General features: G+C 42.8%; 1 protein-coding gene across 1 annotated transcript; it reads left to right on the top strand.

Moving 5' to 3' along the window:
• Positions 1-33: 33 nt before the first annotated feature.
• LOC140281954 (uncharacterized) lies at positions 34-4,258 on the top strand. Its single transcript, XM_072376475.1, has 2 exons — positions 34-671; positions 1,496-4,258. Exons 1-2 carry the CDS (start codon positions 501-503, stop codon positions 2,210-2,212), a joined length of 888 nt encoding a protein of 295 aa, XP_072232576.1. The 5' UTR covers positions 34-500; the 3' UTR covers positions 2,213-4,258.
• The last annotated feature ends 10,037 nt before the right edge of the window (positions 4,259-14,295 follow it).

Below are 14,295 nucleotides of genomic sequence, written 5' to 3'. Positions count from 1 at the left end.
GCGTTGATGTTCATCACCTTTCTGTGGATAAATCATCTGCTGAATGACTAACAGGAGGCATCATTACCTCTTCTTATCTTTTCAGCCCTCAGGCCAACAGGAAATGTGAAACTGCGCATCTTCAAGCTTTCAGATCAACTTAAAGATGGAAAACAGCACCCTAAAAATCTTCTGAAGCCACTAACTTTGCATCAGAAAGACTTCCAGCAGAAAACCCTGAAGGCCAACAGCAAATTACTGCTGCGTTCAGGGAACACCGGGAATACGGAAGCTCTGCTGTCCAAATCAGAAACACACAAATTAAACTCTGTGGGTTTTTCTCTGATGAATCGACACATGAAGCATCATCTGCGTCTCTCAGCTCGCGCCCTTCCTCAGTACTGCCGCCATGTTTGTGTTTTTCTTTACTTCCTCCAACTACCGCCGAACTTTAGAACCTCGAGTTGAGTTGTACTATTTCCGAGGTACTCTGAACGCAGCGTGTTGTTTTGCTCTCACGCATGCGCCGCAGAGCTCAGTGCGAGGCGCTGCGGCTCATCAGTCGGAGCGGAGAGCTGCTGGGCTTCATGGACCAGGACCAGAGCAGAACCGGGATGGAGCAGCGGGACCAGGAGCCGAACCCGTCCACCAGGACCAGAGCCGGCTCGTCCTCTGGGTCCGGCGGGTCACAGGTCAGTGTGTCGGCACCAGAAGCACGCGCTCGTCCTGCTCGTGCCACAGCGTTGCACCGGAAAGGCAGAAAACTTCAGCCTGTTTTCTGCAGCTTCTTTCTAAAGAACACGCACTGAAACACGCACTGAAACACGCACTGAAACAGACACTCTCATGTACTGTCAGAATATTTAAAGCCTGCACTTTGAACACGTCATGGCGCACGTGCACGCACACAGTTGGGTTCTGCTCCTTATCTGAGGGTAATTATCGATCCGCTCCATGCCGTCTGCGTGCACGTTCAGTGCACGTTTGGATGGAGTTATCCCGGGTCTTAATTTAACTCGATCCGATCCGTTATTTAGTCAGATTCAGGTGAAACACGAGCCGAATGACTCAGTTTTAGTGTAATTTCGCCTTTAATCCGGTCTGATGGCGCTCATTAACCCACTGAGTGAGAATTAGATGTCAGACAGCTTCATGCAGCCATCAGACCCAAATAAACTTTATTTAGTTTTGTTTTAAGGTTAACTTCAGTTCTCTCTGCATTATAACCATCTAACCTGCTAATTTCCCTCTTCTTCCATCCCTCCATCCTCCCCCTCCCTCTCTATCCTCCTCTTTATGCTGAAAGTGAAACAAACGGAGCGTTTATGCTCTGATGAGATGTGTAAATGCTTATAGATTGAAGTGAGCTTGTTGTGGTGGATGACCTCAGCTGAACTCCAGGGTTTCAGGATGAAAATGAGCCTGAACTCAGCTGCTGCTGATTCCACTGAATGCAGCTGTTTGCCCCTGCCTGAGCCAGATGTTGCTGGTAATCGTGTCTCTTTGTGTTTTCCAGAAACGGAAAGAAAAGGGCGGATTGCAGCATTACAGCTGTCAGCACTGTGAGAAGAGCTTCAAGTCTTCAGCCAGTTTAAAAGCTCACCAGCTGGTTCACAGCACAGAGAGACCGTTCAGCTGCAGCGAGTGCGGCGCCACTTTCAAGATCCGAAACACGCTGAAGGTTCATCAGCGCATCCACACCGGAGAGAAGCCCTACAGCTGCAGCGAGTGTGGGGACGCCTTCTCCTTGGTGAGCAGCCTTAATCTGCACCTCAGGTACCACACCGGAGAGAGACCGTACAGCTGTGAAGACTGTGGGAAACGCTGTATATCAGCCGGCTCATTAAAGGTCCATCGCCGCATGCACACTGGAGAGAAACCGTACAGCTGTGACACGTGTGGGAAAGCTTTCACTTCTCTGGGAGCTCTGACTTATCACACATTAAATCACACCGGAGAAAAACCCTGGATATGTGGCCAGTGTGGGGAAGCTTTTATCACCAATGGCAACTTAAAACACCACCAGCGTGTTCACACTGGACACAAATGTGGGAGATGTGAAGCAGTCTTCCCCACTGGGGTTGAATTATCAAGTCACAGACGGGGCCACAAATGGATGGATGAGCTACAGCGAATCAGTGGGAACAAGGTGGAGTCACCTGAGGCTCCCCAGCAGGCGGAACAACCGACTGACGGGGCCACTGGGGCCGAGCCGGACACATCAGCAGAATGACTCCATGTGGGGGGAGTTTCCCTCAGCCAGTGGCAGCTCTGATGGACTCAGTCAGGCTGACAGTTCATTTTCAGACTGTATTCAACTCTAAAGGACCTCAAACGTTGGGTTAAAAGACAGAGCTGACCCCGGCTGTGTTTACATTTGTGTCCTGGAGCTCTGGGTTTGAGTTGTTGGTTCAGGGTGATGACTCAGATCCTTCCACCTGCTGTTAATGCTGGTGCTGCTCATTTCTGACACATTATTCCTTTACTTCCTGCTTTCTTAAGCTGCCCTTTTAAAAAAGAATGAAGCAGATGGATGACAGAGTAGCAGGAAGAAATAAAACACCTCGTTGAGCAATTAGCCAAAAGGTGACGAATTCAGGCGTGAAATTCAGCTAGTGTGAGACATGAGGCAACAGACTGCTCCAACTGCAGCAAAACACTTGATGGGGCTCCACTGCCCCCTGGTGTCGTGGCAGTGTAAATGCAGACTGATGTCTTAAAGGGGTTTTAAATGATCTGGTTTGTCTTAAAGGGTTTTAAATGATCTGGTTTGTCTTAAAGGGTTTTAAATGATCTGGTTTGTCTTAAAGGGTTTTAAATGATCTGGTTTGTCTTAAAGGGGTTTTAAATGATCTGGTTTGTCTTAAAGGGGTTTTAAATGATCTGGTTTGTGATGTGGGGACTGTGGAATATGAGAAGTATATGAAGTTTCTTATTTTTGAACTGATCTGAAACTTTGGGTCAGATGAAGAGACTAAAGTTTAAGAAAGAACTCAATGTGAAAGATCTTTGATTTACCTTTTAATTTAAGGTGGAATCTCCAGGGTGGATTTACCTTTTAATTTAAGGTGGAATCTCCAGGGTGGATTTACCTTGAGGTATCTTTTTGTTTAAGGTGGTATTGTCTGAAGTTCTCTGCTGATGATGCTGTCTTCATGTGTCGGTTTTGGACGATGTGAAACAGGCTGGAGGTGAGAAATGTTTCCTCCTACGTCGCCTGCTTCATTCTGTTTGTGTTTTAGTTTTAGTTTTAATGACATTTGATGGTTTTTGCTCCTTCAGGCTGGCTGAATGCATGTGTTTGTGAATAAAGCGATGATGAAACATGTTGTGCTCTCTCTGTTGAACTCTGGAAGGTTGCTGCAGACTCTGACTGGAATAAACTGCAGCTGTTGACCCACAGCTGGTTTTATTCATAAAGAAGTAGTTAGTCTTTAAAATATGATTCACTTTATTGTTATATATCATTTTAATTGTATGAAGCAGTAACTTCCTGATCAAAAACACTGGATGTCACTCAGTTTGTGTCATTTATTAAATGGTGAATATGAATTTAAAGACTTTCTATGAAGATTTTCAGTGTAAGACGTAAGAAAAAATAAAGACTCCCTTCGATCAAACTAGTTTGACAGGTGACCTTTAACCTCTTATCGACCGATCAAGCTATTTTGACGGGTGACCTTTGTTTGACATAGATTAGCCATCTGTTCAGAAGGCCTCTGACATCTAAGGAAGGGGGGGGGGGGTTATGAATGATTACAGCTGAGGTCAGGAGGTTGTGAGAAATATATTAGTTGAATGTTTGAATAAGAGAAAAGGTTCATAGGAAAGGTTAAGTTGTAGAAGCATTTTAAGTCTGGTATGAGTACGGCTCAGGGGGCCGGTCCCTGTGAGGGAAAGATGAGAAAATAACTAGATGTGGGGGGGGGGTAGCAGACATCTGGCTCTCTCTGGCTCATACCATGAGGCTGAACTGCCGGGGGTCACATGAATGCACCAAACTGTGACCCTGAACAGAGGATGGGGTGTTTATAGCTAACAGGGGTGGGTTTAAATTCCACAAAAAGGCTTCCCTCTTAGTTTGCACTCGTTTCTAACCGTAGGATGGGTGGAGAGTAAGTGTGAAGAACAAATGGCCAGGAGTCACCTGAATGCATCATACTGTGTGGGAAACAGCCAGCGTTGTTGTCTTAGTTCACAAGTGAACAGATTTAATACATCTGGTCACCTGAATGCATCATACTGTGTGGGAAACAGCCAGCGTTGTTGTCTTAGTTCATAAGTGAACAGATTTAATACATCTGGTCACCTGAATGCATCATACTGTGTGGGAAACAGCCAGCGTTGTTGTCTTAGTTCATAAGTGAACAGATTTAATACATCTGGTCACCTGAATGCATCATACTGTGTGGGAAACAGCCAGCGTTGTTGTCTTAGTTCATAAGTGAACAGATTTAATACATCTGGTCACCTGAATGCATCATACTGTGTGGGAAACAGCCAGCGTTGTTGTCTTAGTTCATAAGTGAACAGATTTAATACATCTGGTCACCTGAATGCATCATACTGTGTGGGAAACAGCCAGCGTTGTTGTCTTAGTTCACAAGTGAACAGATTTAATACATCTGGTCACCTGAATGCATCATACTGTGTGGGAAACAGCCAGCGTTGTTGTCTTAGTTCACAAGTGAACAGATTTAATACATCTGGTCACCTGAATGCATCATACTGTGTGGGAAACAGCCAGCGTTGTTGTCTTAGTTCACAAGTGAACAGATTTAATACATCTGGTCACCTGAATGCATCATACTGTGTGGGAAACAGCCAGCGTTGTTGTCTTAGTTCACAAGTGAACAGATTTAATACATCTGGTCACCTGAATGCATCATACTGTGTGGGAAACAGCCAGCGTTGTTGTCTTAGTTCATAAGTGAACAGATTTAATACATCTGGTCACCTGAATGCATCATACTGTGTGGGAAACAGCCAGCGTTGTTGTCTTAGTTCACAAGTGAACAGATTTAATACATCTGGTCACCTGAATGCATCATACTGTGTGGGAAACAGCCAGCGTTGTTGTCTCAGTTCATAATTGAACAGATTTAATACATCTGGTCACCTGAATGCATCATACTGTGTGGGAAACAGCCAGCGTTGTTGTCTTAGTTCACAAGTGAACAGATTTAATACATCTGGTCACCTGAATGCATCATACTGTGTGGGAAACAGCCAGCGTTGTTGTCTTAGTTCATAAGTGAACAGATTTAATACATCTGGTCACCTGAATGCATCATACTGTGTGGGAAACAGCCAGCGTTGTTGTCTTAGTTCATAAGTGAACAGATTTACTACATCTGGTCACCTGAATGCATCATACTGTGTGGGAAACAGCCAGCGTTGTTGTCTTAGTTCATAAGTGAACAGATTTAATACATCTGGTCACCTGAATGCATCATACTGTGTGGGAAACAGCCAGCGTTGTTGTCTTAGTTCACAAGTGAACAGATTTAATACATCTGGTCACCTGAATGCATCATACTGTGTGGGAAACAGCCAGCGTTGTTGTCTTAGTTCATAAGTGAACAGATTTAATACATCTGGTCACCTGAATGCATCATACTGTGTGGGAAACAGCCAGCGTTGTTGTCTCAGTTCATAAGTGAACAGATTTAATACATCTGGTCACCTGAATGCATCATACTGTGTGGGAAACAGCCAGCGTTGTTGTCTTAGTTCATAAGTGAACAGATTTAATACATCTGGTCACCTGAATGCATCATACTGTGTGGGAAACAGCCAGCGTTGTTGTCTTAGTTCACAAGTGAACAGATTGAATACATCTGGTCACCTGAATGCATCATACTGTGTGGGAAACAGCCAGCGTTGTTGTCTTAGTTCATAAGTGAACAGATTTAATACATCTGGTCACCTGAATGCATCATACTGTGTGGGAAACAGCCAGCGTTGTTGTCTTAGTTCATAAGTGAACAGATTTAATACATCTGGTCACCTGAATGCATCATACTGTGTGGGAAACAGCCAGCGTTGTTGTCTTAGTTCATAAGTGAACAGATTTAATACATCTGGTCACCTGAATGCATCATACTGTGTGGGAAACAGCCAGCGTTGTTGTCTCAGTTCATAATTGAACAGATTTAATACATCTGGTCACCTGAATGCATCATACTGTGTGGGAAACAGCCAGCGTTGTTGTCTCAGTTCATAAGTGAACAGATTTACTACATCTGGTCACCTGAATGCATCATACTGTGTGGGAAACAGCCAGCGTTGTTGTCTTAGTTCACAAGTGAACAGATTTACTACATCTGGTCACCTGAATGCATCATACTGTGTGGGAAACAGCCAGCGTTGTTGTCTTAGTTCATAAGTGAACAGATTTAATACATCTGGTCACCTGAATGCATCATACTGTGTGGGAAACAGCCAGCGTTGTTGTCTTAGTTCACAAGTGAACAGATTTAATACATCTGGTCACCTGAATGCATCATACTGTGTGGGAAACAGCCAGCGTTGTTGTCTTAGTTCACAAGTGAACAGATTTAATACATCTGGTCACCTGAATGCATCATACTGTGTGGGAAACAGCCAGCGTTGTTGTCTCAGTTCATAAGTGAACAGATTTAATACATCTGGTCACCTGAATGCATCATACTGTGTGGGAAACAGCCAGCGTTGTTGTCTCAGTTCATAAGTGAACAGATTTACTACATCTGGTCACCTGAATGCATCATACTGTGTGGGAAACAGCCAGCGTTGTTGTCTTAGTTCACAAGTGAACAGATTTAATACATCTGGTCACCTGAATGCATCATACTGTGTGGGAAACAGCCAGCGTTGTTGTCTCAGTTCATAAGTGAACAGATTTACTACATCTGGTCACCTGAATGCATCATACTGTGTGGGAAACAGCCAGCGTTGTTGTCTTAGTTCATAAGTGAACAGATTTACTACATCTGGTCACCTGAATGCATCATACTGTGTGGGAAACAGCCAGCGTTGTTGTCTTAGTTCACAAGTGAACAGATTTAATACATCTGGTCACCTGAATGCATCATACTGTGTGGGAAACAGCCAGCGTTGTTGTCTCAGTTCATAAGTGAACAGATTTAATACATCTGGTCACCTGAATGCATCATACTGTGTGGGAAACAGCCAGCGTTGTTGTCTTAGTTCATAAGTGAACAGATTTAATACATCTGGTCACCTGAATGCATCATACTGTGTGGGAAACAGCCAGCGTTGTTGTCTTAGTTCATAAGTGAACAGATTTAATACATCTGGTCACCTGAATGCATCATACTGTGTGGGAAACAGCCAGCGTTGTTGTCTTAGTTCATAAGTGAACAGATTTAATACATCTGGTCACCTGAATGCATCATACTGTGTGGGAAACAGCCAGCGTTGTTGTCTTAGTTCATAAGTGAACAGATTTACTACATCTGGTCACCTGAATGCATCATACTGTGTGGGAAACAGCCAGCGTTGTTGTCTTAGTTCACAAGTGAACAGATTTAATACATCTGGTCACCTGAATGCATCATACTGTGTGGGAAACAGCCAGCGTTGTTGTCTTAGTTCATAAGTGAACAGATTTAATACATCTGGTCACCTGAATGCATCATACTGTGTGGGAAACAGCCAGCGTTGTTGTCTTAGTTCATAAGTGAACAGATTTAATACATCTGGTCACCTGAATGCATCATACTGTGTGGGAAACAGCCAGCGTTGTTGTCTTAGTTCATAAGTGAACAGATTTAATACATCTGGTCACCTGAATGCATCATACTGTGTGGGAAACAGCCAGCGTTGTTGTCTTAGTTCATAAGTGAACAGATTTAATACATCTGGTCACCTGAATGCATCATACTGTGTGGGAAACAGCCAGCGTTGTTGTCTCAGTTCATAAGTGAACAGATTTAATACATCTGGTCACCTGAATGCATCATACTGTGTGGGAAACAGCCAGCGTTGTTGTCTTAGTTCATAAGTGAACAGATTTAATACATCTGGTCACCTGAATGCATCATACTGTGTGGGAAACAGCCAGCGTTGTTGTCTTAGTTCATAAGTGAACAGATTTAATACATCTGGTCACCTGAATGCATCATACTGTGTGGGAAACAGCCAGCGTTGTTGTCTCAGTTCATAAGTGAACAGATTTACTACATCTGGTCACCTGAATGCATCATACTGTGTGGGAAACAGCCAGCGTTGTTGTCTTAGTTCATAAGTGAACAGATTTAATACATCTGGTCACCTGAATGCATCATACTGTGTGGGAAACAGCCAGCGTTGTTGTCTTAGTTCACAAGTGAACAGATTTAATACATCTGGTCACCTGAATGCATCATACTGTGTGGGAAACAGCCAGCGTTGTTGTCTTAGTTCATAAGTGAACAGATTTAATACATCTGGTCACCTGAATGCATCATACTGTGTGGGAAACAGCCAGCGTTGTTGTCTTAGTTCATAAGTGAACAGATTTAATACATCTGGTCACCTGAATGCATCATACTGTGTGGGAAACAGCCAGCGTTGTTGTCTTAGTTCATAAGTGAACAGATTTAATACATCTGGTCACCTGAATGCATCATACTGTGTGGGAAACAGCCAGCGTTGTTGTCTCAGTTCATAAGTGAACAGATTTACTACATCTGGTCACCTGAATGCATCATACTGTGTGGGAAACAGCCAGCGTTGTTGTCTTAGTTCATAAGTGAACAGATTTACTACATCTGGTCACCTGAATGCATCATACTGTGTGGGAAACAGCCAGTGTTGTTGTCTTAGTTCATAAGTGAACAGATTGAATACATCTGGTCACCTGAATGCATCATACTGTGTGGGAAACAGCCAGCGTTGTTGTCTTAGTTCATAAGTGAACAGATTTAATACATCTGGTCACCTGAATGCATCATACTGTGTGGGAAACAGCCAGCGTTGTTGTCTTAGTTCATAAGTGAACAGATTTAATACATCTGGTCACCTGAATGCATCATACTGTGTGGGAAACAGCCAGCGTTGTTGTCTTAGTTCATAAGTGAACAGATTTACTACATCTGGTCACCTGAATGCATCATACTGTGTGGGAAACAGCCAGCGTTGTTGTCTTAGTTCACAAGTGAACAGATTTAATACATCTGGTCACCTGAATGCATCATACTGTGTGGGAAACAGCCAGCGTTGTTGTCTCAGTTCATAAGTGAACAGATTTACTACATCTGGTCACCTGAATGCATCATACTGTGTGGGAAACAGCCAGCGTTGTTGTCTTAGTTCATAAGTGAACAGATTTAATACATCTGGTCACCTGAATGCATCATACTGTGTGAGAAACAGCCAGCGTTGTTGTCTTAGTTCATAAGTGAACAGATTGAATACATCTGGTCACCTGAATGCATCATACTGTGTGGGAAACAGCCAGCGTTGTTGTCTTAGTTCATAAGTGAACAGATTTAATACATCTGGTCACCTGAATGCATCATACTGTGTGGGAAACAGCCAGCGTTGTTGTCTTAGTTCATAAGTGAACAGATTTAATACATCTGGTCACCTGAATGCATCATACTGTGTGGGAAACAGCCAGCGTTGTTGTCTTAGTTCATAAGTGAACAGATTTAATACATCTGGTCACCTGAATGCATCATACTGTGTGGGAAACAGCCAGCGTTGTTGTCTTAGTTCATAAGTGAACAGATTTAATACATCTGGTCACCTGAATGCATCATACTGTGTGGGAAACAGCCAGCGTTGTTGTCTTAGTTCATAAGTGAACAGATTTAATACATCTGGTCACCTGAATGCATCATACTGTGTGGGAAACAGCCAGCGTTGTTGTCTTAGTTCATAAGTGAACAGATTTAATACATCTGGTCACCTGAATGCATCATACTGTGTGGGAAACAGCCAGCGTTGTTGTCTTAGTTCATAAGTGAACAGATTTAATACATCTGGTCACCTGAATGCATCATACTGTGTGGGAAACAGCCAGCGTTGTTGTCTCAGTTCATAAGTGAACAGATTTACTACATCTGGTCACCTGAATGCATCATACTGTGTGGGAAACAGCCAGCGTTGTTGTCTTAGTTCATAAGTGAACAGATTTAATACATCTGGTCACCTGAATGCATCATACTGTGTGGGAAACAGCCAGCGTTGTTGTCTCAGTTCATAAGTGAACAGATTTACTACATCTGGTCACCTGAATGCATCATACTGTGTGGGAAACAGCCAGCGTTGTTGTCTTAGTTCATAAGTGAACAGATTTAATACATCTGGTCACCTGAATGCATCATACTGTGTGGGAAACAGCCAGCGTTGTTGTCTCAGTTCATAAGTGAACAGATTTAATACATCTGGTCACCTGAATGCATCATACTGTGTGGGAAACAGCCAGCGTTGTTGTCTTAGTTCACAAGTGAACAGATTTAATACATCTGGTCACCTGAATGCATCATACTGTGTGGGAAACAGCCAGCGTTGTTGTCTTAGTTCATAAGTGAACAGATTTAATACATCTGGTCACCTGAATGCATCATACTGTGTGGGAAACAGCCAGCGTTGTTGTCTTAGTTCATAAGTGAACAGATTTAATACATCTGGTCACCTGAATGCATCATACTGTGTGGGAAACAGCCAGCGTTGTTGTCTCAGTTCATAAGTGAACAGATTTACTACATCTGGTCACCTGAATGCATCATACTGTGTGGGAAACAGCCAGCGTTGTTGTCTTAGTTCATAAGTGAACAGATTTAATACATCTGGTCACCTGAATGCATCATACTGTGTGAGAAACAGCCAGCGTTGTTGTCTTAGTTCATAAGTGAACAGATTGAATACATCTGGTCACCTGAATGCATCATACTGTGTGGGAAACAGCCAGCGTTGTTGTCTTAGTTCATAAGTGAACAGATTTAATACATCTGGTCACCTGAATGCATCATACTGTGTGGGAAACAGCCAGCGTTGTTGTCTTAGTTCATAAGTGAACAGATTTAATACATCTGGTCACCTGAATGCATCATACTGTGTGGGAAACAGCCAGCGTTGTTGTCTTAGTTCATAAGTGAACAGATTTAATACATCTGGTCACCTGAATGCATCATACTGTGTGGGAAACAGCCAGCGTTGTTGTCTTAGTTCATAAGTGAACAGATTTAATACATCTGGTCACCTGAATGCATCATACTGTGTGGGAAACAGCCAGCGTTGTTGTCTTAGTTCATAAGTGAACAGATTTAATACATCTGGTCACCTGAATGCATCATACTGTGTGGGAAACAGCCAGCGTTGTTGTCTTAGTTCATAAGTGAACAGATTTAATACATCTGGTCACCTGAATGCATCATACTGTGTGGGAAACAGCCAGCGTTGTTGTCTTAGTTCATAAGTGAACAGATTTAATACATCTGGTCACCTGAATGCATCATACTGTGTGGGAAACAGCCAGCGTTGTTGTCTCAGTTCATAAGTGAACAGATTTAATACATCTGGTCACCTGAATGCATCATACTGTGTGGGAAACAGCCAGCGTTGTTGTCTTAGTTCACAAGTGAACAGATTTAATACATCTGGTCACCTGAATGCATCATACTGTGTGGGAAACAGCCAGCGTTGTTGTCTTAGTTCATAAGTGAACAGATTTAATACATCTGGTCACCTGAATGCATCATACTGTGTGGGAAACAGCCAGCGTTGTTGTCTTAGTTCATAAGTGAACAGATTTAATACATCTGGTCACCTGAATGCATCATACTGTGTGGGAAACAGCCAGCGTTGTTGTCTCAGTTCATAAGTGAACAGATTTACTACATCTGGTCACCTGAATGCATCATACTGTGTGGGAAACAGCCAGCGTTGTTGTCTTAGTTCATAAGTGAACAGATTTAATACATCTGGTCACCTGAATGCATCATACTGTGTGAGAAACAGCCAGCGTTGTTGTCTTAGTTCATAAGTGAACAGATTGAATACATCTGGTCACCTGAATGCATCATACTGTGTGGGAAACAGCCAGCGTTGTTGTCTTAGTTCATAAGTGAACAGATTTAATACATCTGGTCACCTGAATGCATCATACTGTGTGGGAAACAGCCAGCGTTGTTGTCTTAGTTCATAAGTGAACAGATTTAATACATCTGGTCACCTGAATGCATCATACTGTGTGGGAAACAGCCAGCGTTGTTGTCTTAGTTCATAAGTGAACAGATTTAATACATCTGGTCACCTGAATGCATCATACTGTGTGGGAAACAGCCAGCGTTGTTGTCTTAGTTCATAAGTGAACAGATTTAATACATCTGGTCACCTGAATGCATCATACTGTGTGGGAAACAGCCAGCGTTGTTGTCTTAGTTCATAAGTGAACAGATTTAATACATCTGGTCACCTGAATGCATCATACTGTGTGGGAAACAGCCAGCGTTGTTGTCTCAGTTCATAAGTGAACAGATTTACTACATCTGGTCACCTGAATGCATCATACTGTGTGGGAAACAGCCAGCGTTGTTGTCTTAGTTCATAAGTGAACAGATTTAATACATCTGGTCACCTGAATGCATCATACTGTGTGGGAAACAGCCAGCGTTGTTGTCTCAGTTCATAAGTGAACAGATTTACTACATCTGGTCACCTGAATGCATCATACTGTGTGGGAAACAGCCAGCGTTGTTGTCTTAGTTCATAAGTGAACAGATTTAATACATCTGGTCACCTGAATGCATCATACTGTGTGGGAAACAGCCAGCGTTGTTGTCTCAGTTCATAAGTGAACAGATTTAATACATCTGGTCACCTGAATGCATCATACTGTGTGGGAAACAGCCAGCGTTGTTGTCTTAGTTCACAAGTGAACAGATTTAATACATCTGGTCACCTGAATGCATCATACTGTGTGGGAAACAGCCAGCGTTGTTGTCTTAGTTCATAAGTGAACAGATTTAATACATCTGGTCACCTGAATGCATCATACTGTGTGGGAAACAGCCAGCGTTGTTGTCTTAGTTCATAAGTGAACAGATTTAATACATCTGGTCACCTGAATGCATCATACTGTGTAGGAAACAGCCAGCGTTGTTGTCTTAGTTCATAAGTGAACAGATTTAATACATCTGGTCACCTGAATGCATCATACTGTGTGGGAAACAGCCAGCGTTGTTGTCTTAGTTCATAAGTGAACAGATTTAATACATCTGGTCACCTGAATGCATCATACTGTGTGGGAAACAGCCAGCGTTGTTGTCTTAGTTCATAAGTGAACAGATTTAATACATCTGGTCACCTGAATGCATCATACTGTGTGGGAAACAGCCAGCGTTGTTGTCTTAGTTCATAAGTGAACAGATTTAATACATCTGGTCACCTGAATGCATCATACTGTGTGGGAAACAGCCAGCGTTGTTGTCTTAGTTCATAAGTGAACAGATTTAATACATCTGGTCACCTGAATGCATCATACTGTGTGGGAAACAGCCAGCGTTGTTGTCTTAGTTCACAAGTGAACAGATTGAATACATCTGGTCACCTGAATGCATCATACTGTGTGGGAAACAGCCAGCGTTGTTGTCTTAGTTCATAAGTGAACAGATTTAATACATCTGGTCACCTGAATGCATCATACTGTGTGGGAAACAGCCAGCGTTGTTGTCTTAGTTCACAAGTGAACAGATTGAATACATCTGGTCACCTGAATGCATCATACTGTGTGGGAAACAGCCAGCGTTGTTGTCTTAGTTCATAAGTGAACAGATTGAATACATCTGGTCACCTGAATGCATCATACTGTGTGGGAAACAGCCAGCGTTGTTGTCTTAGTTCATAAGTGAACAGATTTAATACATCTGGTCACCTGAATGCATCATACTGTGTGGGAAACAGCCAGCGTTGTTGTCTTAGTTCATAAGTGAACAGATTTAATACATCTGGTCACCTGAATGCATCATACTGTGTGGGAAACAGCCAGCGTTGTTGTCTTAGTTCATAAGTGAACAGATTTAATACATCTGGTCACCTGAATGCATCATACTGTGTGGGAAACAGCCAGCGTTGTTGTCTTAGTTCATAAGTGAACAGATTTAATACATCTGGTCACCTGAATGCATCATACTGTGTGGGAAACAGCCAGCGTTGTTGTCTTAGTTCATAAGTGAACAGATTTAATACATCTGGTCACCTGAATGCATCATACTGTGTGGGAAACAGCCAGCGTTGTTGTCTTAGTTCATAAGTGAACAGATTTAATACATCTGGTCACCTGAATGCATCATACTGTGTGGGAAACAGCCAGCGTTGTTGTCT

Source organism: Leuresthes tenuis, unplaced genomic scaffold (assembly GCF_036924035.1).
Source record: "Leuresthes tenuis unplaced genomic scaffold, fLeuTen1.0.hap1 SCAF_22, whole genome shotgun sequence".
Classification (NCBI taxonomy): Eukaryota; Metazoa; Chordata; class Actinopteri; order Atheriniformes; family Atherinopsidae; genus Leuresthes; species Leuresthes tenuis.
Note: the sequence above shows the minus strand (reverse complement) of the source record. Positions and strands in the feature narration are given on the sequence as shown.